The sequence below is a fragment of the Eretmochelys imbricata genome, chromosome 5 (genome assembly GCF_965152235.1).
Source record: "Eretmochelys imbricata isolate rEreImb1 chromosome 5, rEreImb1.hap1, whole genome shotgun sequence".
NCBI classification, from domain to species: domain Eukaryota; kingdom Metazoa; phylum Chordata; order Testudines; family Cheloniidae; genus Eretmochelys; species Eretmochelys imbricata.
The window spans coordinates 18,078,399-18,104,090 of record NC_135576.1 but is presented as its reverse complement, the minus strand read 5'-3'; the positions used below and the strand labels follow the sequence as shown (position 1 = coordinate 18,104,090).

At 41.5% G+C, this 25,692-nt stretch overlaps 1 protein-coding gene across 1 annotated transcript in view; it reads right to left on the bottom strand.

The window, feature by feature from the left end:
* Window positions 1-25,692, bottom strand: part of DCC (DCC netrin 1 receptor) — a 948,458-nt gene that overhangs the window by 252,706 nt on the left and 670,060 nt on the right. Inside the window, exon 9 of the mRNA XM_077816218.1 lies at window positions 18,485-18,639. Within this exon, the coding sequence (XP_077672344.1) occupies window positions 18,485-18,639 (155 nt within the window). The remainder of the gene's footprint in view (window positions 1-18,484; window positions 18,640-25,692) is intronic.

Here is a 25,692-nt window from a genome sequence, read left to right as displayed (position 1 = left end):
GCTTACCTTTCTTCCCTGTGTCAGGATCCTGAACTCGACCAACTCATGGTCACTGCCTCCCAGATTCCCATCCACTTTTGCTTCCCCTACTAATTCTTCCCGGTTTGTGAGCAGCAGGTCAAGAAAAGCTCTCCCACTAGTTGGCTCCTCCAGCACTTGCACCAGGAAATTGTCCCCTACATTTTCCAAAAACTTCCTGGATTGTCTGTGCACCGCTGTATCGCTCTCCCAGCAGATATCAGGGTGATTAAAGTCGCCCATGAGAATCAGGGCGTGCGATCTAGTAGCTTCTGCAAGTTGCCGGAAGAAAGCCTCATCCACCTCATCCCCCTGGTCCGGTGGTCTATAGCAGACTCCCACCACTACATCACTCTTGTTGCTCACACCTCTAAACTTAATCCAGAGACACTCAGGTTTTTCTGCAGTTTCATACCGGAGCTCTGAGCAGTCATACTGCTCCCTTACATACAGTGCTACTCCCCCACCTTTTCTGCCCTGCCTGTCCTTCCTGAACAGTTTATAGCCATCCATGACAGTACTCCAGTCATGTGAGTTATCCCACCAAGTCTCTGTTATTCCAATCACGTCATAATTCCTTGCCTTCACCAGGACCTCCAGTTCTCCCTTCTTGTTTCCAAGGCTTTGTGCATTTGTATATAGGCACTTGAGATAACCTGCATTCACTCCCCCCCACTCATTAAACACTATGTGTGCACATATGTAGCCAGACTCCCAAATCCTCTCAGAGCACAATCCTTCTCACAAACCTTCTCAGTTCTTTTGCTCTGCATATCACACAGATCTCCTAACTGCTACCTCTTACTCAAAATTTTGTGCATAGTCCTTAGTTGTTTGTATTGTATCTCTCAAATTCTATACCACTCTTTTTCAGTGAAAGCGTCTCATCTTCTCGAATATGAACAACAAACAATCCTTTCCCATGCATCTAAATCCTGACCTGCATTTCCTTTGTCTCAAACAGTGTCAAGGTGCCTATTTCTATTTTTATTATTATCATTATGTATTACTCTAGCACTCAGGAGCCCCAGTCATGTTTATGATTGTTGGTTTGCTTCTGTTCTTATGCAACACACTTTAAAACATTTTTCTAGTGATTCATTCTTCCTTATGAGATGCAATGATGAAAATTTTATTTTTATTACATTTCACTTTCCCTTGAAACAGCTGATTCCTATGCTGATTCGCAATGAAAACATTTAGAATGTGACACATTTACGAAGCCACTTGCATTTATTGATAATAGAGTGCATTCTTTGATTGTGTCTTTGATTTTTTCCCCCATTTCCCTGTAGTTAACAGCTTTAGTGATATTTCTGTAAAATCTGTTTCTGTGCTGTATGGGGAGATGTGACTTCAAAAAGCCTGCAGGCAATGTAATTATTAGCATAATGAAACCCTTACTTCCCTGCACTGTATACAGCTGAAAGATATGACAGCAGTTTGGCAAGAAATGCAAAAACTACCCTGTCTGCCTTGGCTGCTGATCCACGGGAGTTCTGCTGGACACAGGTTTTTGAAAGTAGCTGTCACTTAAAGATATTTTCACATTTTGTTCTGCTTTGCATCGAGTTATTCTGTATTTGCTTAGATGGTGTGCAACTATATTCCATAGTCAAATATATTAACCTACTGTATAATGTTTTCGTCACATTACTAGCAAAACTATGGGCCAGATCACATATCATCAGATATGCAAGCAGCAGGTCTCTTCCACCTGCAGGTCTCCCACTTTCTCTGTAGAAAGTTGGCTTTGAGGGGGGACGTTGCCTTCCTTGCACAAGCTCTCTGTCTATGGGGATGGGGACTAATTTGTATCTAGTTAGGGGTCTTGGGAAAACACCTCTCCACCCACTTAACTCTACTGCAGGGAATCTGATTTTTTTAAAAATGGGAAAAAGGGAGGTACAGGAGTAAGTGACTTGCTTATTGTCACTGTCAATTGCAGAACAGGACATAAAAAAGAACAGAAGACAAAGTGCACACTTCATTTACACCGCTGAAACTCCCATTGAAGTGAATGAGATTAGAATTCGGCCTTGGTCTCGACTCCAAGTCCTGCACAGTAGTCACAAAACAACACATTATACTAACAAAATATAACACAAAACACATAGGAATACACACACACACACACACACCTCATCTCCATGGAAGGGAAGTTATAGAAAGCTCAGATCAAAGGAAAAGACAGTTTAGATGGAAGAACTTCCCTGCTATCTCCTCTGTGAACGCATCCTTGATTAGAAAGATACAGTGTGTCTACACAGCAAACGTGCAGCTGGCCCAGGTTTGTTGACAGGCTCACCAGAAGGGAGTTTCTCAGAGCCCAGGTTCCAACCTAAGCCTGAACATCTGCAGCCTGAGCCCAAACCAGCTGGCATGGGCCAGCCACAGGTGTTTAACTGCTGGGTAGACATACGCACAGAGCATTGACATCTGAAGGAATCATTACCACAGCTTTTAAGCTCAAAGGTTCCTATACTGGTCTGTGGAGAGTTGATCTGGTCACATGGGGACAGATTTTCATTTACGTACCTAATTAAAGACCAGATTTTTTTTTTAAAAAAAGGACTCAGCACCCAGCAGCTCTCCTGGTGACACTGCAGCCAGATTTTCATGCTGAGCTGTTCCAAAAAAACTGTGGGAGCTGATCTGTTGAGCATCTTGTTGGCTCTCCTCATTGTTTGCAGCTGCTAAGTTGTAGTAAGAGACAGCCTAACATATATTAAATGATGTATTAGTATCACTTTTGCACAGGAGTAATTGCTATAGTTGCCAAAGTGAAGCTACCCAATTGCAAATGGAGGGCGAGGTGGTGATGCAATAGCGTCTGGGTCCAGGAGACAAGCTCTCTCTTAAAATGAAATTATTGTTTGTGGTTCTGTCATCGACTTCCCATGTGAGCCTGGATAAGTCACATAATGTTTTTGTGATTCAGTTACCCTACAATAAAATTAGGAGAATGCTTTCTTTTGCCCACCTCTAGTCTTATCTATGTAGACTGCAAGGTTTCTGGGACAAGGACTTACTCCAAATATGTAGAGCTCTGTTAGGGTGTGGGATTCACCCCTGCAGCGCCACCTGCTGGTGTCCTGGGAATTAGCTCTACTTCAGCCTTGGAGCACCCTCTGCAGGCAGGTGTCCTGCTTATGCCGGGCCCCCATGTCCCTCCTGGACCCGGTGCCCCTTGTACGCAGGGGTGCTGCCCCCTAGCAGTAACCTCTCATTTGCAGGGTCTCCCTCCCTGGGGAACCCCAACCCCCTATCGCTACCTCACCTCAGTCGTAGGCTACTGCCAGTCACCAGCTAGTCCCGAAGCCCTGGGGCAGACTGCAGTATAAGTCACTCATCACAGGCAAGGTTGGGTTTGGACCTGCTGCCTCTGTCTAACCTTCGGTTGTCCCCTGCAACCCCAGTACCTGTTGGGCCTAATACTAGGCCACAGCCTGGGGCTTTCCTGGCAGGCGCACCCCCAGCTCCTCAGGCCCTTCCCCAGCCCTGCTCCAATCTAGGTACTCTACTTAGGTCCCTGCAGCCAGGTCCCTCCCTCTCAGAAGCTAGAGAGAGTCTTTTGAGCTTCAGCCCAGCAGCCCCTTTATAGGGTCATCTGAGTCTGCCATGCTGAAGCTGCCTCCCAATTAGCCCAGCCTACGGCTCCCAGATCAGGCCTCTCTAAGGGCTGGCTTTTAAGCCCTTTGGGCCGGGAGCAGGTGACCACCGCGCTAGAAGCTCCTAGCACAATGGGGCCTTAGTTTCAGGGTCTAGATACTGTTACAAATACACATGATTTATAGAGGGGACTGCTTTGATAATTATCATTATGGGGTTAAAGGGAGAATGGTGATCTTATAATGCCTCCATACCAAATATGCAATTCAAGCATGGGAAAGACAACATGTCAATTTGAAGCATCAACAAGGCTCTTCTTTCACTGACAACCCACAATTATGATAAAGTTTTATTTTAGTGGAAGTATTCAGAAGATAAGTTCATTACCACCATAGTGGATGTTGGCTGGTTTAGAGAGAGCTGTATGAAGACAAATAGATTTCAGCAGAATGCCATCCAGAAATAGTTTTGGAATGATTCTGAATAAGCTGAAATTGTTGTGCTCTCATGGTAACAGATAAGATCAATTTTACTTTATAGTAATTGCTAAATCATGTCAGATTACGTCAGACCAATACTAAATTAAAAACATAGGTGTGCTACTCAAGCACTATTAAATCAAAATTATTTTTGCTGGACCTGAAGACGAAGGGAGGAAATTGACCATAATCTTTCTTAAATTGCAAAAGTACTTCACATTAAGGAGACAATTTTTTCTAAGTAAACACAGAGGTTGCAGATCTTATTTAAAAGCTCTGGATGGACTGTGTTCTCTCTTAAGCAGGTCCAGAAACTGGAGATTTTATACAAATAATGTAATGCCTCAATTTGCATGTTTGAAAAATATGCAAAATCTCAATTGCATATATATGCATGTATGTATTTAAAACACTACCGCAGCAGAAATGGGAATGATTCGTCTGAGCCAAACCAGAAACTGCCATATTAAGTTCATTGGTGTTTCTGACCCCACAGAAGCCCTGGTGGGAGGAGCTCTGAGATCATTCAAGAGGAGATTCTTTCTTTCTTTCTTTCTTTCTTTCTTTCTTTCTTTCTTTCTTTCTTTCTTTCTTTCTTTCTTTCTTATATTCACCTTCCCAGTTCCCCCAAAAGACTCACAGAGCCTGGTTTCAGTCCTAGCCCAGCTGGCTCAGCTCCCATAGTGAAATCCACCCATTAACACACAGGCACTCTATCCCCAATACAGCCCATAAGAACTATGCTCCGAGGTCTGCTGGGAAGTGGCAGTCTATACTTCTAGGCACTAGCCATGGAGCAACCTAGCTGAGACCACAGACTAGAGGTCAAATCCTGGCCCTACTGGAGTCAATACTCCCTGGGGCCAGGATTTTACTCACAAAGTGTTTGTGGGTAGAGTCTAACCCTCACTTACTGTTTACGTCTAATTTCCCAAGAGATTCAGACTCTCAGTTGGGAGGCCATGAGAGAAAGAGTATGCACAAACCTGTGCAGGTTCCTGCACACAGTTAACCTTGTCTCCTGGGTTTGGGCTGAGGAGGTGAGAAACAAATGGAGCATATCTGGTCCCGCTTCCCCATCCTGTCCATTCACACAGGATCCAGAACTTCATGGAAACTTTGTGGAAACCAATGTGAACTCTTCCATTGGATTCAGTGTGGAAATGAACAACATGCCATGGAAACAGCTTTTCCCTCTTGTGGGCAGCTGGATCCATGATTTTTGGCTGCCCTCTGCTTGTGGAAGCAGAGAGAAGTATGGGGCCCTGTACTATTACAACAATACACAAAAATACCAATAATCCTAGCATTTTCTAATGTCCTAGGAATGGGATAAAAAGCACATATCAAAGGGGACTACACATTTCCATTGAAAAGGTAATATCGGGCACATACATTATCTTTTATACGCAAAATGGCATGTCATATAGAGTGCAAATAACCTGTATTGACGAGAGGAAAAAATGAACTAAAATCAATAGAAAAAAGCTATTTACTTCAGTCTTATTGGAATTCCCTCTGAAATTACTATAATTGACCCTGATACAGTCCATTCAACCAGCAAGAGACAGATTTCCACACTGGGAAGTTTATGTGTACATTGATATCAGCCATAGCTAGACAGGCCCCATCAAAATGGTGTAAAGAGAGAATTATCCGTTTCAATTATCACTGCAATGCAGCATCAAAGAACTGGGCAACAAGGGGAATAAAGGCTCATGCCAAGCCAGTGATTTATAACAAGGAGCAGGAGCAGATGCATCCATTTTGTTTTCAGCATCTTGTGTAGACTAACTTCAATGTAGCATGAGGAAGTCTAGAGTAATTGTTCTCATTGCTACTGTTATAATTATTGATGCTTTTGTGGTAACTGATGCTGATATTATACTTAGATAACAGTTACCCTGGAAAAGGACATCACAAGAGACACTCCAGCTCATTCAAGTTCAGGGCCATTTTTATACCTAACAAAATATAAACTATTTAAAATAAATTCTGCAATAAATGTAAAAAATGACCTTTGTGCTCAGAATAGAATCTCTTTCTACTGTAGCGACAACCTCGCTAATCAGGAGCAATCCAATTAAATACCTGTGTGTCTTAACCTGTCACTGATTTAGAGGGCTCTTAATAAAGTACTATCAATTCTACCCTAAGTGTGAAGCCAGGGAAATCTCTTTAGAGGATTATTCATAAATTCACTAGTAGAGAATATCTGTATGCTTCTAATGTAAAATGTATTCCTGGGTTTCTTGCACTGTGGGACACAGGATGCAGGTCTCAGAGAGGGGATATGGAGTCACTCAAAGTAAGTTGTAATTACATATTTAATGTATCCATGTGAGTTTCTAACAAGATTGGCACTTTTCAAAGGAAACAGTAGAATGGTTCAAAAAAAAATGTCCAGTGTATTATGCCAGTTAATTAAGATGAATGGTGAACAGTAAATAACTAGTTGGTGCTTCTTAGAATTAAACACAAGGCAATTTAAAAAAAATAAACTTACTTTTTGGTTTTGATGAGTTTTGTTATCTATCTCTTAGTTTACCACTGTGCTCAGTAAGGAAACGGCTCCTAATGGGCCAGATTCTGCACATATGAGGGTGTACCTTACTCCTAGAGCAATTAATATTTAGTTCTGATTCAGCAGTGTACCCAGAAAGATAATGGAGCAAATAATTAAGCAATCTATTTGCAAACATCTAGAAGATAATATGGTGACAAGTGACAGTCAGCATGGATTTGTCAAAAACAAATTGGGTCAAACAAACCTGATAGCTTTCTTTGACATGGTAGCAAGCCTTGTGGATGGGGGGAAGCAGTAGATGTGGTATATCTTAACTTTAATAAAGATTTTGATACTGTCTCACATGACCTTCTCATAAATAAACTAGGAAAATTCAACCTACATGGAGCTATTATAAGGTGGGTGCAAAACTGGTTGGAAAACCATTGCCAGAGTAGTTTTCAGTGGTTCACAGTCATGTTGGAAGGGCATAATGAGTGGGGTCCCTCAGGGATCAGTTCTGGGTCCTGTTCTGTTCAATATCTTCATCAATGATTTAGATAATGGCATAGAGAGTACACTTATAAAGTTTGTGGACAATACCAAGCTGGTAGGGGTTGAAAGTGCTTTGGAGGATAGGATTAAAATTCAAAATGATCTGGACAAACTGGAGAAATGAGAAATGGTCTGAAGTAAATAGGATGAAATTCAATAAGGATAAATGCAAAGTACTCCATTAAAGAAGGAACAATCAGTTGCACACATACAAAATGGGAAATGTCTGCCTAGAAAGGAGTACTGCGGAAAGGGATCTGGGGGTCATAGTGGACCACAAGCTAAATATGAGTCAACAGTGTACCACTGTTGTCATAAAAGCAAACATCCTTCTGGGATATATTAGCAGGAGTGTTGTGAGCCGGACACAATAAGTAATTCTTCTGCTCTACTCTGCACTGATTAGGCCTCAACTGGAGTATTGTGTCCAGTTCTGGTTGCCACATTTCAGGAAGGATGTGGACAAATTGGAGAGAGTCCATAGAAGAGCGACAAAAATGATTAAAGGTCTAGAAAACATGACTTAGGAGGGAAGATTGAAAAAAATTGGTTTGTTTAGTCTGGAAAAGAGAAGACGGAGAGGGACATGATAATAGTTTTCAAGTATGTAAAAGGTTGTTACAAGGAGGAGGAAGAAACATTGTTTTTCTTAACCTCTGAGGATAGGACAAGAAGCAATGGGCTTAAACTGCAGCAAAAGAGGTTTAGGTTGGACATTAGGAAAAACTTCCTAACTGTCAGAGTAGTTAAGCATTGGAATATATTGCTTAGGGAGGTTGTGGAATCTCCATCATTGGAGATTTTTAAGATCAGGTTAAACAAACATTTGTCAGGGATGGTCTAGATAATACTTAGTCCTGCCATGAGTGCAGGGGAATGGACTAGATGACCTCTCGAAGTTCCTTCCAGTCCTGTGATTCTATGATTCTGTGATCATCCATAGATCTCAAAGTGCCTTTACAAAGGAGGGTAGGTGTAATTATCCCCATTTTGCAGATTAAGAAACAGAGGCATAAAGAAATGAAGTGAGTTGCCCAGTAGTTGGTCCTTCCATGGGGCTCTTTTTGCAGAGCTTCACAGTATAAGTCTACTACCTCCTGCCTGCAGTGCAGTACTCAGCTCTCCTTATAAGCTCCTCCTCCAGCCTGTGCATGTGTTGCAGGTGTGTGCCTAAGCCCTGAGCAGTTCCTAAACCCCTTCCTCTCCTATGTGGGGGTTTGTAAACTCCATCGTAGTTGCTTAAGAATTAAGTATTTTCATTAGCCCTCTCTTGCAGTGCATGTTATTTTGATTGGAAAATGGGTTTCTTTCCTCCTCCATTACTACAAATGTTCCAGGGCAGTTGCACGTCTGTGATGCTGATTTGTTTCTCTGATCTCCACCCCATCCTACCAGTGAATGTAATAGCTATAATATAATCACATGATTAAATACTGTGTTTAACTCCAACTGACTGGCAACTGTATATTGTCACAGTGCATGGGATGGGATTATGTGACTGGCATCTGTCATGTAAAGATTTGTTTTATTTTATATAATTTTATCTTTAAATTTCAGCACATGCTGAAAACATCCAGTTAGCATAATCTGTGTGGCCAAAGAGTGAATAAAAGAATGTATATTATTTATTAGCTTTGACTTTGTCGTTCCCAAATCCAAAGCCCTTTCTTTGAAGTTAAAGGAATTGGCCTTTAGGATGTGTATTCATATATGGTACCCCTTATATATAGTGAATGAGGGGGTGCAAAAGTCAAAGAGAGGCCAGTTTTTCCACAAAGCTAGATTTTTCAAAAGAGTTCAACTACCAGCAGCTCCTATGGTGATGACATTTTTCTTTTGAAAATACCAGCCTCAATAATTAAAAATCATGAGTCAGGCCCCCCAGAATCACTAGATTGTCTTAAATATAGTAAATTTGAGGTTCTTTTTACTTGCCTCCTGGCTTTTGAGCTCTTAGAGTTTTTGTGCTTTTCTCCAACATTGACAGCTAGGAACTTATTATTATTTTTCCTTTAATAAAACCTGATATTCTGACATAATTATATACATCTGGAAGCTGAGGGTCAGATTTTTAAAAGCTTTTTATGTGCTTTTTTTTGTTAATTGAAAGACATAAGATGCTGTGTTTCATATTTCATAAAAATATAACTTTTTACAATGGAATTGAAACAATGGGAGGTAAAATTAAAATGCACAGCATTAAATTTACTCAGCTTGAAACTTTATTTCACCTACAAGGAAGTAGTATTCAGTACTTGGTCTGAATTAGTAGGGCTAGCTAACTTCACACCATTAAGCAGCTCCTGATTTAACTTTAAACAGTTAAACCTGACTTGGCTGCCTGTGTGGAGTTGTTGGAAGCAACAGTACTCAGAGGTGGACGTTAGAGTAGAACAGGGTTGTGAAGCAGAAGAGCAGGTTCAGCTCTGTGGGAAGGTGTATGCAACTGTACCTTCTCTGGTTATGCAAACTTAACCTTTGGAAGCTTCACCTTGAGAAGGGGACCTTTTATTTTTGGGGAAGTTCTATGGTCTGAGTTATACAGGAGGTCAGACTAGATGATCACAGAGGTCCCTTCTGGCCTTGGAATCTATGAAAAATTCATCCACTGATCACTTATCCCATGAGGACAAGATTAGAGGCTCAAACTGTATAAAGGAGTGACTCACAGATTCTTGCTCTGAGCAAAAGGTGTTATGGACTTGTAACCACAGAACAAAAACCTTGGAGGTTGAAGTGCTGACACCTACCCGAGCCCTTGTTAGAGTTGGGATAATCTCTGCTTATTGGCATGCATGTAGGTTCTTTTATTGCTTTTAATATGTTTTCTCTGTAATGCTTTTGCCTTAAGGATAAATGTGCTTGCTTAGGAAAAGCTGTGTGGTACCTTGTAACTGTGGGCAATTTTGCTGTTTAGAGCCTCTGAGGAGAAAGCAGAGTAGGCTCCAACACCTGGCTCCTGACTCCAAACATGTCCATTGGCCTCTGGTTCCTGAACTCTGCACTGAACACCAACCCTGGACACCCACTTCCTGCTACTGGTTTTCCACAGATGCTGACCCAGCATGAGGGAGTTACAGCATAGCATTTTGATGCACACACCTCTAGCCTGAACTGTGGGGTAGTGTAGACGTGCGCTAAATCTCTCAGATCAGAATGGATGCCAAGTAGTGCCAAATGTCATGCTGTTTGTGATGGTGCACAAGTCTATTAGAAGGAGGTGGACCAAACTCACCAGTTCACAAATCATTTTGCAAATGAACATCCAGCAGAAGAGAAGGTTTTGTTCACAGCCAGCCTGAACCAGTGACCTAGAAATGAAAATCACCTTTCCTTCTACCCCACTCCCATTACCAGATCTATCCAGATGTCTGGGAAGAGCAGATTTATAAATTCACTGAAATTTTTGACACCTTTCCAAAAACATCCCATGACGGTAATGCCCTGAGTAGATCTAGATGATGACAAGACAACAATCTGTTAACAGTCTCACTCTTTCATGTTCTGCTTTGATGTGTTGTAAAAGAGCCCACTGCTTATCTCCTTGGCATGCAGCCACAATAGCTGCAGCAGTTGTTGTTTTTGGATCATTTTTTGCCAGTAATGATGATGGTTCCTTCTGGCCTTAAAGTCTGAGTATATAATGCTAGTCGCCCCAGGAATACCAGATTCCTGACATTAAGGGGTTAAGTTACACCTCTCCCAGTAAGATATCACAAAAAGCTGACTGGCTGTATAACTTTGCCCTTGACCAAAAGCATACAAATATTGTAGAGCATATGTCCTGAGAAACAGACAGATGCTTCATGTCATAAAAATGACAGATGGAGATGTAAAAACTACAAGTCCATTGACCCATCATCTACCTATACTGGACAACACATCAATCTGCACTTTCTGGTAAGATTTTCTAACGTTATGAGTTAATAATCCATAGACTAACAATCCACGCATTACACTGAGACATTCTGAAACCCGGGCTTCCATTGTATTGTTGGCTAGAAAAATATGTCATTACTGTTATTATTAATGTTGAAAGCGTGAGCTAGAAATTCTAAACATTGACACCTTAAATGTTTGAATGGGAAATAACTGTGATAACTGTGTGTTGAGCAATGTTGAACATTTGAAGCGAAGGGCCCGATTCAGCATTGCCATGTGACCCCAACCAGCCACAGACTAGGAGAGGTACAAACTCAGTCCCTCCAACAGTATCTGCAAAAGGATGAGTCTGCTCTGACCTTATTTTTTTTCCTATAAAGAAAACAAAATTTGCAAGTTAAAAGGACAAAGGTGTGTATGTGTTACATACACATACGCTTTTGTTCTTTAACTTGCCAATTCATCTCTCTTTCTCTCTCACTCACACACTTATCACTGTGGAGCTAGTTGTGGCTTGATAGTTGAAACTAGGTTCTGAAATGGGCTTAAAATGTGGCACAAATCCCTGTTTTCCCCAACACCTGACCTTTTTATGTGAAATTTCACAGTGTTATTTTTTATGCTCTTTGAATTTTCTAAGATGTTTTGTTTAGATACATTTTTAATAGCAAGTGTTTAAACTTGGTTGTGGCTTACATTGGTCTATGTCAATCTGATTATTGTGTTTATAACTGTTTTAAAATATTGCTTATCTACACAAAAATTGGTTGAGAAAGAAAGCTTGAGTAGATCTGGTCAACATTTTTTTAAAAGTAGTATTTAGGGATGTTTTAGCCATTGTTTGTTTAGTTGCAACGGACAAATAAAATTTTCTCTGTTATAGACATAAAAGGTGATATTTTCAAAAGCACTTGGGGGCAGATTTATAAAGGCACCTAAAGATACAGATGGATACCCACTGAGATTTACAAAAGCATCCAAGCAGGCAAGGGGCCTTACTCCTACTGACTTCAATTAAAATCAATGGAATTTGTAGATATGTTTTTCAAAAGCATGTAAATGATTTAGAAGCTTAAATCCCACTGACTTTCAATGGAACATAGGCTCCTAAGTCACTTGTGGCTTTTGGAAACCCCACCCAAAATCTTCTGTTGGCAGTCACACATTTCTGTCCAGTTTTATTCTCTCACAACTACTGTACACTGCAGACCAAACACTGCAACCTTAATTCTGTCCCTTATGAATGTCAGTCTTCTAGCAACCCCTTTACAGACTAACTCATCCCAATATAATACGCTACCACACACAAATCCACAACTAATAGTGCTAGGAGGGAGCAGTTTGGTAGAGCAGTATGACAAGAATAATGAGGCCAGCAGGATTAGGGCCTCAGGAGCCTGAATCTCTGAAGTGCTGTGAACTGACAAATCTCACAGGATATGTGGAGACAGCGTCCTCAAAAAATCAGAGAGCTGGATTGAAAGGCCTAACATAGGCATCCAATTGTGAGAAATTTGGCCTGAGTGTTTGTCTCCTCTTGATAATACGTATGCGTGCTCTGAAATGCTCTCTGAATAATCAAGCCAGTTCTGTGTTGTCATTGATGTTTGACCACATATTTGGCTCATTTCAACAGGTGGATGTTTCCCTGAGGAAAATCAAACAACAGATTAAAGACCCACTTAAACGAAAAGCTGGCTTTTCCTTGGCCTCCAGGAAAAACCTGAAAGTAGCTACCCCACACTTACTGTTTCTACCATGGGGACAAAGAGGGATTTAGAACTGAATATCACTCCCTTGATAATCACAGTATGTCCTGTCACAACAGTTATTCATTTGATTATTTTTTATAATAGAAGAAGGCCAGAACATAGAATCAAACACTTCAAGCCTGTTTTTATCTGCTTCCATTACTCCAAAACATATTTTTTAAAAATTAATGGAGATTTGCTTATGCCTAGGTTGGAGCAGACCCTGTAAGTGTTCAAATAAATTACTGCAACTCTTTCCATAATGATTTTTTTTTAGCAATCATAAATATAGTGATAGTTCATCTTTGATACTGAAAATGCAGATTTGGATGATGGATTATAACAGAGTGGATTAGCTCCTCCTGTTTATCAGTTTCCTCCTGATTTATTAGGGAATAATGGTTTTTATCATGAGGCCAAGCCTAAGGCTTTTATTCAGAGTTCGATCCTTCTCCCACTGAAGCCACTGACTTCAATAGGAGAAGGATCTGGCCTCCTATTTTTTACTCAATTGACCTGATCCTGAAAACATTGAGGACTTTCAATTCCCCTTGCAGAGAAGAAGGTGCCCTGCACCTTGTAGAAGAGATTCAGCACCTCAGAAGATCAGGTCCACAACCAATAGAACCAGGAAAGCTCCTTCATCCTGTGACTGCTCATGGAAAATATATTAAAGAAATGCCAGTCCTTCCTCTAAATTACATTATCTTTCTCCTTTCTCAAATCTGCCTTGAATAGTGAGAAATGTACTGTTACAATATATTACAGTCAGCCCTGTAGCACTCTCTTCCAGTACTAAGTGACCTCTCAGATAATGGAAATGCCCTGCCTTTCAGCTCTGTCATAACGAGGATCACAATAAACTGCCACAGAAAAGCGGTTACACTGCTGAGACCCCTTAAGACCTAGACTCATGGATGTAGAGATTCATATGATTATGTTAAGGAGAACGGATTACCTACAGTAATTCATCTTCCCTGAAAAACTGGCCTCCAGTCCTGCTGACAAAGACCACACAACCACTTCCCTTGATTGCACTTATCTCATTTCCAATCACAATAGATATGTACTGAGATAATAGCAATCTTCCACTCTAACCGTAAAACCTTTAGTCTGTGGATCTTTATCACTCACAACATCTGTTGAAAATTACTGATTGTGACCAGTATTTCACTCTTTCATTTCTCACTTCACACAATTGCATTTCTTTAATCTAAAGCAGCAGCATCAGGCAGTCCTACACTTTTTTCAATAATACATAGTTGATCTGCAAAGTCAGGTCTAGTTAACCATGCCTCTCTGAAATGATATGTTCATCTTACTTAATTTTATAGATGTCGGGCCCTCCGACTTCTAGCAGCACTGCTCACAGCAGCCACACTACACTGATTTGGCAGCTAGAGGGACTTCCATGGGTGTGGAGAGGCTGGATTGGCCCAGAGTGTGCAGCAGAGAGTTAATCCTGTCTCAAGCAGCTATAACTCTTCAGCCTGTGGTTGGTTTGGTTTCTGGAGGAGGAGAATGCCATATAATGCAGCCCCTCCTCCCAAACATTCAGTTCACCCACTTTTCCATTGTCAACAGACTATGTGGCTATTTTGTGGAGGGGGCAAAGTGGCTGGGCTCCATGAATGGGGGCATCCACTTAGCCACCTTTCCTCCCTGTGTGGAATCACTGGCTTTTCAGTGGATTTGCTCCCTTCTGCACCATGCAGTGTGTGTGTGTGTGGGGGGTGAACATATGGCTACACAGATGGGCCTCTATGCTGCAGTTAAGTAGGTATAATAATACTTCCCTACCTCAGAGGGATGTAGTAAGGCTTAATTAATTATTCCTTATCAAGCCCTTTAAGACTCTTGCATGGAAGGTTAAATGTAATTGCAAAGTAAAAGGATTCCATTAGACTGCAGATGATCAAAGGCAATGTTTACAGGCTGCAAATTACATGACAGTTAAGCAGTAAATCAATCAAATTATTTAACTGTATATTGACACGTCTCCCTATTAATCTTTTCTTTTTCCAACCTCTTCCAATACACACATCACAGAGAAACAGGGTTATTAAAAGGCATGTGTCATAAATATAAAGGGATGGGTAACAACCTTCCTGTATACAGTACTAGAAAATCCCTCCTGGCCTGAGGCACAAAATCCTTGTACCTGTAAACGGTTAAGAAGCTCAGGTAACCTGGCTGGCACCTGACCAAAAGGACCAATAAGGGGACAAGATACTTTCAAATCTTGGGGGGCGAGGGGGTGGGAAGGTTTTGGTCTGTCTGTTGTGTGTGCTTGCCAGACACTGATCAAGGAAGCAAGCAATCCAACTTCATTAGAATTAGTAACTACTAGCAAGGGAATCGTTAGCTTATTTTTGTTTTGGCTTGTGATTTTCTCTGTGCTGAGAGGAAGGTGTATTCCTGGTTTTCTTTTTGTAACTTGAAAGTTTGGCCCAGAGGGAAATCCTCTGTGTTTTTTAATCCGATTGCCCTGTAAGATTGTCTTCCATTCTAATTTTACAGAGGTGCTTCTTTTACCTTTTTTCTTTATAATAAAGTTCTGTTTCTTTTAGAATCTGATTGGGGTTTTTTTTAGTTGTCCTAAAAAACCCCAAGGTTGGTCTGTGCTCATCTTGTTTATTCTCAAGCCTCCCCAGGAAAGGGGGTGAGGGGGGTGGGGGGATATTAGGGGGGAGTAGGAACTCCAAGTGGTCCTTTCCCTGAGTTTGTCTAAATCACTTGGTGGTGGCAATGCTACCTAATCCAAGATACAAGGGAAAATTTGTGCCTTGGGGTGTTTTTAACCTAAGCTGGTAGAAATAAGCTTGGGGGTCTCTCATGCGGGTCCCCATGTCTGTACCCTAGGTTCAGAGTGGGGAGAGAACCCTGACACGTGTCTTAATAGCTAACGGTGGTGAAGATAATGGAGTTGGTGCCCCAGCAGGGAGGCTACCTTCAAAAAACACAGAAAAACTCAACCCTCCAAGCTAGAACTAGACAAATTTCTGTACTCTCTGCTGCTCGGCTGCTCTAATAGCATCTTGAAGAGTCAAAATAATAACTCACAAAGTCTCCACATGTGGTATGAAAAGATTAGACAACTTAAGCGGGCAGGGATTTAAATCTTGACTGATAATACAGTTGTGAAATTATACACCATCAAAAGCAGAGGAAAAGGGGTTGGAGTTTAGTCCAAAGGAAGATTTAATCTGGAGACAAAGACCTTCATATAAATCCATCCCATATATTTTGGATGATTATTTCAAAAGCTGGAACTTGTGCTTGTTGATCTCTTAAACTGATTACTGAGAAACTGTATGCACTTTTAGAAACAGTCATTGACAGACATGCATTTCAGATGTCCTTTTTCATTGGTTTTTATTTCTTAACAAAGCTAGATTGCATAATACTTCTGATATTTTCAAATAACACAGATATCTTGATATTCAATTTGTAGTGCAGCTGTATATTTTATTGTACAATAGCTACATCATGTTCCAGGAGACAGCAACATAGATACTGACTGAATTCCAGCACAGAAGAGAGTTGTTTCGAAATGATAACATCATTTTGTCAAGGGGGGAAAAATAATGATGGGAAAAGATATTTTCTCCAACCATCAAATTCTGATACTTTGGAGCAACCTTCAAGTTACTGAATAGGAGAGAAATTCTATTAAATACTGTAGGAGTCCCTATGTTATTTGAGCTTCACATACACTAAGAGCAACACTAGGAAGTGTTGGTGCATGTTTATGCAAGGATCTCTTATGAATGTGCTTTCTTGATAGATACATTAATGTAATTTTTTAAATTGATATATATATATATATATATATATATATATATATATATAAATTAATGGTTAAAAGGAACATAAAAATGGCCATACTGTGTCAGACCAATGGTCCATCTAGCCCAGTATCCTGTCTTCTGACAGTGGCCAGTGCCAGGTGCCCCAGAGGGAATGAACAGAACAGACAATCATCAAGTGATCCATCCCCTGTTGTCCACTCCTGGCTTCTGGAAAACAGAAGCTAGGGACACTCAGAGCATGGAGTAGCATCCCTGCCCATCCTGGCTAATAGCCATTGATGGATCTATCCTCCATGAACTTATGTAGAGATTTTTTCAACCTATTATAATTTTGGCCTTCACAACATCCCCTGGCAAAGAGTTCCACAGGTTGACTGTGCATTGTGTGAAGAAGTGTCTGTTTTAAATCTGATGCCTATTAATTTCATTGGGTGACCCCTACTTCTTGTGTTAGGTGAAGGAGTAAATAACATGATAATAGCTAATTTACATAGCACCTTGCATCAAAGGATATCAAATTGCTTTTCATATTTATAAAGTGATTTTCAACCTGATTTCTCCTCACTCAGGGCTGAAATGCAGCCACCTCTGGTGGACCACAGCAGGGGAATAACAAGACAAAACAGCACTGCAAAAGAGTTTCATGGCAGGAAATGTAGAATACTTTGCCCAAACAAATCTGCAGTTCAGGAGAACTTTAGGGAAGCTGAATGTAATTTCCCAAGTTGGCATTGGTCCTGCACTAACATCCCTACTTGTGCTGTGGTGGTGGGGAGAGAGAGGGGTTGTTTGTTTGTTTGTTTGTAATGATCACAAATGAGAGTATCTTGTTTTTTTCTCCTGATTAACACACCCAGTGTGTACATGTGGTTTCTCCAGTCCATTCCAAAGACATTCCACACATGTTGTAGTTGGGCTGAAGGTAGCTCTTTCCTGGATTTGATTTTATTCACAAAAGGAACGCAGAATTAAACAGTATAAAATCCAGCTAAGCCTTCTCAAGAATCTTGGCATCTCAAGAGACTTGTCTCCAAGACCTCAGTCTATTTCCCCCCACCACAGAAAGCAACGCCCATCTCCTTCACTTAGATGGGCAACAAGTCACTTGCAACAGTAAATCAGGAAACCCCATTTAACCCTTTCCACTGAGGCAAAATGTGTTACAAACTAAAGAAGATTCCCCTTCTGACAATAAAGTTGACCTACCAATTGGTGGTGCTGTGAAAATCAAAAATTGGTCCAGCCTGGGTCCCTTTCTCTGGGACACTGATTGGCTAAGTGGGACATCCCTGACATATTGCAGAATACTCTGAACTAAAGAAAGTTTATCTTCCTTCTGAGGATGAAACATGTGTGCAAATATTTACAGCTGGAGAAAACAGAGAAGAAAGTGCAAGGCCCTGCAAAGAAGCTCCAAAATATACTGAAGACTAATAAAAATATTTCCAATTAACCATGAATAGATTAAACATCTAGCAACTGGAAAATTTTCCATGCCCTTCAAGGAGACTAGTATTTCACCCTGTATATAAAGTGTGAGAAATACTGTGTGTGTGAGAGAGAGAGAGAGACACACAATACAAAGTCAACACACCAACTAACAATATACCGTACTGTTCAAATCTAATAAACAATTCACTGATCAGATCAAATATTTTGAAAATACATTGTAAGAACATATATTATATTACAATGAAAATAGAGGGAAGTTTATTTTGACCATCCATATGGACTCTGTTACTAATATTTATAATGAAGAATTATTTGTAAACCTTAAAGAAATTCAGCATGACAAATGCAGAGCTGCTGCAGAAGTAGATCATTACTAACTCTATCTAACTTGGAAACACCATTATACCGCATACTTACATTCAGGCTGCGTGGCAACCTTGATGGATTGCGAGCTCTCTCCTGGTCCCCATTCATTGTATGCCACCACTCGGAACGTGTAGGTCTCCTCTGGTTTCAGATTTCCCACTGTAAGCTGAAGTGTCTCAGACTGTGTTGTGTTCTGTGCCCGTTCCCTAAGTAAAGACATTAGCACAGCAAAATAACTTTAAAATTAACATAGCCTTCCAAGCAATACTTATTTAATAATACTTGGCAAGCTAGCAAAGTGTCGCTAATTCTTTTAACTCTGACTTTGGGCTATAGAGTTTCTTTTAGGTGCCTGAAGCATTATATTACAAATTAACTCATGCGATGGGGCCCAAGATAAATGCTGCAAGAACTACCAGAACCTCAGAAATGTTCTATTATAAACACTTAATAAGCAACACAATCTTCTGGTTCCTTCCCTGCCTTAATACAATAGGAAATGGAAACTGATGGGAAACAAATAGCTGTTCAATAAACAGAAACATCTGTGATCTTGACGGTGAGATGTGTACTGGATCATAAACACTGGGCTAATGACAGAAAAACAGGTTCTGATGTTCTACAAATTGTTTTGTCAGTGCCGCTAACAGATGTGCCTTCTTGATGACAATGGGGACAAAAGTATACCACCACCCAGCTAGCAGTGCTGTGTTCAGTGGCGTCAGTTACTGTAGCTAATGCAAAGAGATCACACAGAGATGAAGTGTATCCATTTGATTGATTCCGTCTCCATTACAAAGGTCTGAAAAGAAGGCAAATTTGTAAAGTTTGCGCTCTGCCCCACTTAGCTCTTTTAGCGTCTTGGCAAAAATAGCACAGAGATTATTAAGTGGTGTTCTCATATCCTAGGAAGACAAACAGTCTCTGATACATATGTGCAATTCCCATGGCTGTCAACAGCAGTTGAGCACACAGATTAAGGGCGATATATTGCAAAAAGTATCTGGGAGTGTGGCCTGTTTACGAACTGAATAAGGATTTTAGCCTCAGTCCCATAAGATAAGACTATGGTTGGTCTTGTGCATGTACCCAAAGCTGGGAGAGAGAATAAAAGGAGTCCTTCTTCCTTCGCACATCTTCTCAGATTCTAGCCGGGTTACTGATCCTGGCATCTAAGTACACAAAGACTAAGGGTGTGTCTGTTGGTGGCACTGGACTCCCTAAATAGGGCAGGAGGAAGCCATTGTTTCATGTCCTTTCCTACTGATCAATAGACAGAAGCCAGCATCAGGAGAGCATGTTACACCTTGAGAACGGAACTGCTGTGACCACAGCTGTGTGGAAACACCCTGCATTCTTAGAGGCATTGGGAATACTCCAGGCCCAGTGCCTCTGAGGGCAGTGCTCCTCCATACTTCCCTATGCTAGACTGTGGCTAGAAAGCCACAGAGGGATAGACTCTTCTGATTTTGAGAAACAGTGAAGGCTTAGTAGGTTCAGGCTTGGTGTTTGGGCTCCCTAGAACCTCACCTTCACAGATTCTGAGGCCAGAAGGAACCATAGTGATCATCTACGCTGACCCTCTGCATAGGCCAGGCCACAGAACTTCCCCAGAATAATTTCTACAGCAGATCTTATAGGAAAACATCCAATCTTGATTTAAACAAGGTCATTGATGGAGATTCCACCATGACCTTTGCTACATTGTTCCAATGGTTAATTACCCACACTGTCAAAATTTACACCTTATTTACAATCTGAATTTGTCTAACTTCAACTTCCAGCTACTGTATTCTGTTGTACCTTTCTCTGATAGACTGAAGAGTTCTTGTTCCCCATGTAGATACTTACAGACTGTAATCAAGTGATCCCTTAATCTTTTCTTTGTTATGCCAAATAAATGGAGCTCTTTGAGTCTATCACTATAAGGCAGGTTTTCTAATGTTCTAATAATTCTTATGAGTTTTTTCTGAACCCTTTACAATATATGAACATCCTTCCTGAATTGTGAGCACCAGAACCGAACACACTATTGCAGCAACAGTTGCACTAGTGCCAAATACAGAGGTAAAATAACTTCTCTACTCCTATTCAAGATTCCTGTTTATGCATCTCAGAATTGCATTAGCTCTTTTGGCCACAGCATTACAGTGGGAGTTCAAGTTCAGCTGATTGTCCACTATGACCCCCAAATCTTTTTCAGACTGACTGCTTCCTAGGATAGAGTCCCCCATCTGAAAGCATGGCCTACATTCTGTGTTCCTAGATGTATACATTTACACTTAGTCGTATTAAAACATATTACTTGCTTGCGCCTGATTTATCAAGCAATCCAGACCCCCTGTCATCTGCACACTTTATCAGTGATCACTTTTTCTTCTACTTTGGCAGGACTATGTCAACACTACTTTCCTAAACACCAGGCTGCAGTGTCAGTCTGTCTCTCTAGATTAGAGCACTTGGGGGGGGGCAGGTTCAAGTCCTTGCTCTGCTTCATTCAGACAAAGCACTGGTGGATTAGACAAAGCACAGGTGAATATAGTCTACAGAGCAAACCAGCAAAGTCCTACATAGGAGATAGTGGGGACCATTAGGTCTCTTCTAATGGTGCAAGCAGATAAAAAGCAACAGGTCAATTTCCTGTTACATGGGCCAGAGAGCTGTGGAGTAGTGCTGCTCCTCCAAAATGGGAAGAGGAGGGGAGCTCTCCCTTTGCTTTTAGCAGAGGAAGTAGATCTGTGCTTGACCAACCCAAACCCTCTTCACCCCTGGTCTCTTCCATCTCCAATTTCTATTATTATTCTGGTGGAATCCAGAACCAAGCTACTCCCTTCTTTTGGGAAATGGAATCTGTTGAACTCAAAACCAAAATAAGCCATATTCCAGGCTCATTGACCCTGAGTGCAACTCCGCTGAAGTCAGTGAGGTAGCAAGAGATTCATGTCAATGCAGAATCTAGCCCATAACAACCTTTACATTAATTATTTGCAATGTGGGAATTCACAACAGTAAGAAATGAAGAAAAAAAATAACTTCAGTGAGCTGTGGGATGGTCAGACACGTATTGCTATTGCCTATGAGAACCATTTTTTTGTTGAGATAAATAAGTAACAGAAGAGGCCCTTCAACGCACAAAACAGTAGAAAGGAAGTGATAAAAGGAAAACAGAGATGAAGCAAAAATGGGAAATTCTATTCACCTAAATCTCAAAAAATGAAACTTCTCTTAAGTTCAGCAGCTCCTCTAGAACTTTTGATGTGTGTATTTGCTTTTATATATCTGTTTATCTTCATCTGTGGCAACGCTACCTGCAGTGATGTCCATCTTACACACATTAGGGACAATACACAGCACATTAGGGATGATACACAGCCTCCAGCACTTCTGCAACAAATCTATTCCAAGTAATATGCAAAGGAAATACTTGAATTTTCTTTCCCTGTTATGTATTTCATAGAATATCAGGGTTGGAAGGGACCTCAGGAGGTCATCTAGTCCAACCCCCTGCTTAAAGCAGGACCAATCCACAAGTTTTTGCCCCAGATCCCTAAATGGCCCCCTCAAGGATTGAACTCACAACCGTGGGTTTAGCAGGCCAATGCTCAACTCCAGTCAAGGAACTGAAGAGCCTATTTTGCCTGCTGAGTACCGTTATTTCCCCTAATAACGGTATAAGTGTATCAAATCTACACTTTAGGCTTAAAGGGCCTGAATCTCTGCTGCTTTACAACTTGTGTAGTCTGTGCAAATTGGGTGCAAAATGCTACCAATGGCGTGCGTGAAAATGCTGACAAAGTAGCGTTTTGTCCTCTGCAAAACAATGAAGAATCAGGCCCATTGGACACAGACCAGGGTGGGATTTATAACTATTTTGTTTCTCAGACCTACATCTCAGGCTATAGTTCACATCTTAATCCATTCAGAATTAGGCCTGTCAGAACAAGTGATCAATACGCAGATAGTGATTCTGGCTAGTACTTTCAAAGGCACCTCAGAGATTTAGGTACTCATCCTCCATTGAATTTCAGTGGTATTTGGGTGTCTAACTCCCTTAGGCTCTTTGAAAAAACACAGTCTAAGGTGTTCCTGTTCCTGGCTAGCTTGCTCTATACTAACCAATACTTCCCTCTTTATATGCTAGAAAAGATGGACATTATTATATTATGGCAGGTTCCATTATTTGTCTAATTCCTATTTTGGGGGGTTTCCAGCTGTCGTATTGAGGATGTCTTCCAAATAAAGTATTAGAAACCTGACATCTGAGTCTAGAAATGTTCTTTTTGCAACTGCAATACATAATTTTCCTATATGTCTTATATCCCAGATTAATGACCTGAGACTAGCTGATGTATTGTTTTATAAAATATAAGGAGTGCTTTTATGCTTCCCCCACTTTCTCCTAACTTCAAAAAATAAGAAATGTACCATAGCAAAAGTAAATTTTCCAAACTTGACTGCGTAAGGACTGAGTAATAACCCAAGCAAGGACCTCAGGATTTAACGTGGGAAAAATAACAAAGAAAGAAGGGCTGAGATTCATGAAATCCATTCGGGACTTTATAATTGCTTTCAAGTTCACATGGGAGGCAACCCAATACCATGGTGATGGGCAGTAGTATAAAGCCATAAGATAGCTAGACAGACAGCTAGATAGATGTTCAAAAACCGGTGTTCTAAATTAGAATCATAGAATCATAGAATATCAGGGTTGGAAGGGACCTCAGGAGGTCATCTAGTCCAACCCCCTGCTCAAAACAGGACCAATCCCCAAATAAATCATCCAGCCAGGGCTTTATCAAGCCTGACCTTAAAAACTTCTAAGGACGGAGATTCTACCACCTCCCTAGGTAACGCATTCCAGTGTTTCACCACCCTCCTAGTGAAAAAGTTTTTCCTAATATCCAACCTAAACCTCCGCCACTGCAACTTGAGACCATTACTCCTTGTCCTGTCCTCTTCTACCACTGAGAATAGTCTAGAACCATCCTCTTTGGAACCACCTCTCAGGTAGTTGAAAGCAGCTATCAAATCCCCCCTCATTCTTCTCTTCTGCAGACTAAACAATCCCAGTTCCCTGAGCTTCTCCTCATAAGTCATGTGTTCCAGACCCCTAATCATTTTTGTTGCCCTTCGCTGGACTCTCTCCAATTTTTCCACATCCTTCTTGTAGTGCGGGGCCCAAAACTGGACACAGTACTTCAGATGAGGCCTCACCAATGTCAAATAGAGGGGAAAGATCACGTCCCTCTATCTGCTGGCTATGCCCCTACTTATACATCCCAAAATGCCATTGGCCTTGTTGGCAACAAGGGCACACTGTTGACTCATATCCAGCTTCTCGTCCACTGTCACCCCTAGGTCCTTTTCCGCAGAACTCTGCCTAGCCATTCGGTCCCTAGTCTGTAGCGGTACATTGGGTTCTTCCGTCCTAAGTGCAGGATCCTGCACTTATCCTTATTGAACCTCATCAGATTTCTTTTGGCCCAATCCTCCAATTTGTGTAGGTCCCTCTGTATCATATCCCTGCCCTCTAGCGTATCTACCACTCCTCCTAGTTTAGTATCATCCGCAAATTTGCTGAGAGTTCAATCCACACCATCCTCCAGATCATTTATGAAGATATTGAACAAAACTGGCCCCAGGACCAACCCTTGGGGCACTCCACTTGATACCGGCTGCCAACTAGACATGGAGCCATTGATCACTACCCGTTGAGCCCGACAATCTAGCCAACTTTCTACCCACCTTATAGTGCATTCATCCAGCCCATACTTCTTTAACTTGCTAACAAGAATACTGTGGGAGACCGTGTCAAAAGCTTTGCTAAAGTCAAGAAACAATACATCCACTGCTTTCCCTTCATCCACAGAACCAGTAATCTCATCATAGAAGGCGATGAGATTAGTCAGGCATGACCTTCCCTTGGTGAATCCATGCTGACTGCTCCTGTTCACTTTCCTCTCGTGTAAGTGCTTCAGGATTGATTCCTTGAGGACCTGATCCATGATTTTTCCGGGGACTGAGGTGAGGCTGACTGGCCTGTAGTTCCCAGGATCCTCCTTCTTCCCTTTTTTAAGATTGGCACTACATTAGCCTTTTTCCAGTCATCCGGGACTTCCCCCGTTCGCCACAAGTTTTCAAAGTTAATGGCCAATGGCTCTGCAATCACAGCCGCCAATTCCTTCAGCACTCTCGGATGCAACGCATCCGGCCCCATGGACTTGTGCACGTCCAGCTTTTCTAAATAGTCCCTAACCACTTCTTTCTCCACAGACGGCTGGCCACCTACTCCCCTTGCTGTGATGCCCAGCGCAGCAGTCTGGGAGTTGACCTTGTTCGTGAAGACAGAGGCAAAAAAAGCATTGAGTACATTAGCTTTTTCCACATCCTCTGTCACTAGGTTGCCTCCCTCATTCAGTAAGGGGCCCACACTTTCCTTGGCTTTCTTCTTGTTGCCAACATACCTGAAGAAACCCTTCTTGTTACTCTTAACATCTTTTGCTAGCTGCAGCTCCAGGTGTGATTTGGCCCTCCTGATTTCATTCCTACATGCCCAAGCAACATTTTTATACTCTTCCCTGGTCATTTGTCCAATCTTCCACTTCTTGTAAGCTTCTTTTTTATGTTTAAGATCCGCAAGGATTTCACCGTTAAGCCAAGCTGGTCGCCTGCCATATTTACTATTCTTTCGACACATCGGGATGGTTTGTCCCTGTAACCTCAATAGGGATTCCTTGAAATACAGCCAGCTCTCCTGGACTCCTTTCCTCTTCATGTTATTCCCCCAGGGGATCCTACCCATCAGTTCCCTGAGGGAGTCGAAGTCTGCTTTCCTGAAGTCCAGGGTCCGTATTCTGCTGCTTACCTTTCTTCCCTGTGTCAGGATCCTGAACTCCTGATTTATGCTTTCAAATCCTATATTCTTACTTCAGCACCTACATAAGTGATTTGATTTTCATATGAGAAGGATGAGCATCGGTTAGGGCACTAGGCTAGGACTTCGGAGACCTCGGTTCAGGTACCTGCTCTGTGACAGCCTTCCTGTATGACCTTGGGCAAGTCACTTAGTTTTTCTCTGCCTCAGTTCTCCATATATAAAATGGGGATAATAGCACTACCCTACCTCATAGGAGTGTTGTGAGGATAAATACACTGACAATTGTGAGGTGCTCAGATACTACGGTAATGTGGGCTATATGAAGTACCACAGATAGTGAGGAGGATCCAGCAGCTCCCACTGAAATCAGGAGCCTTTAACT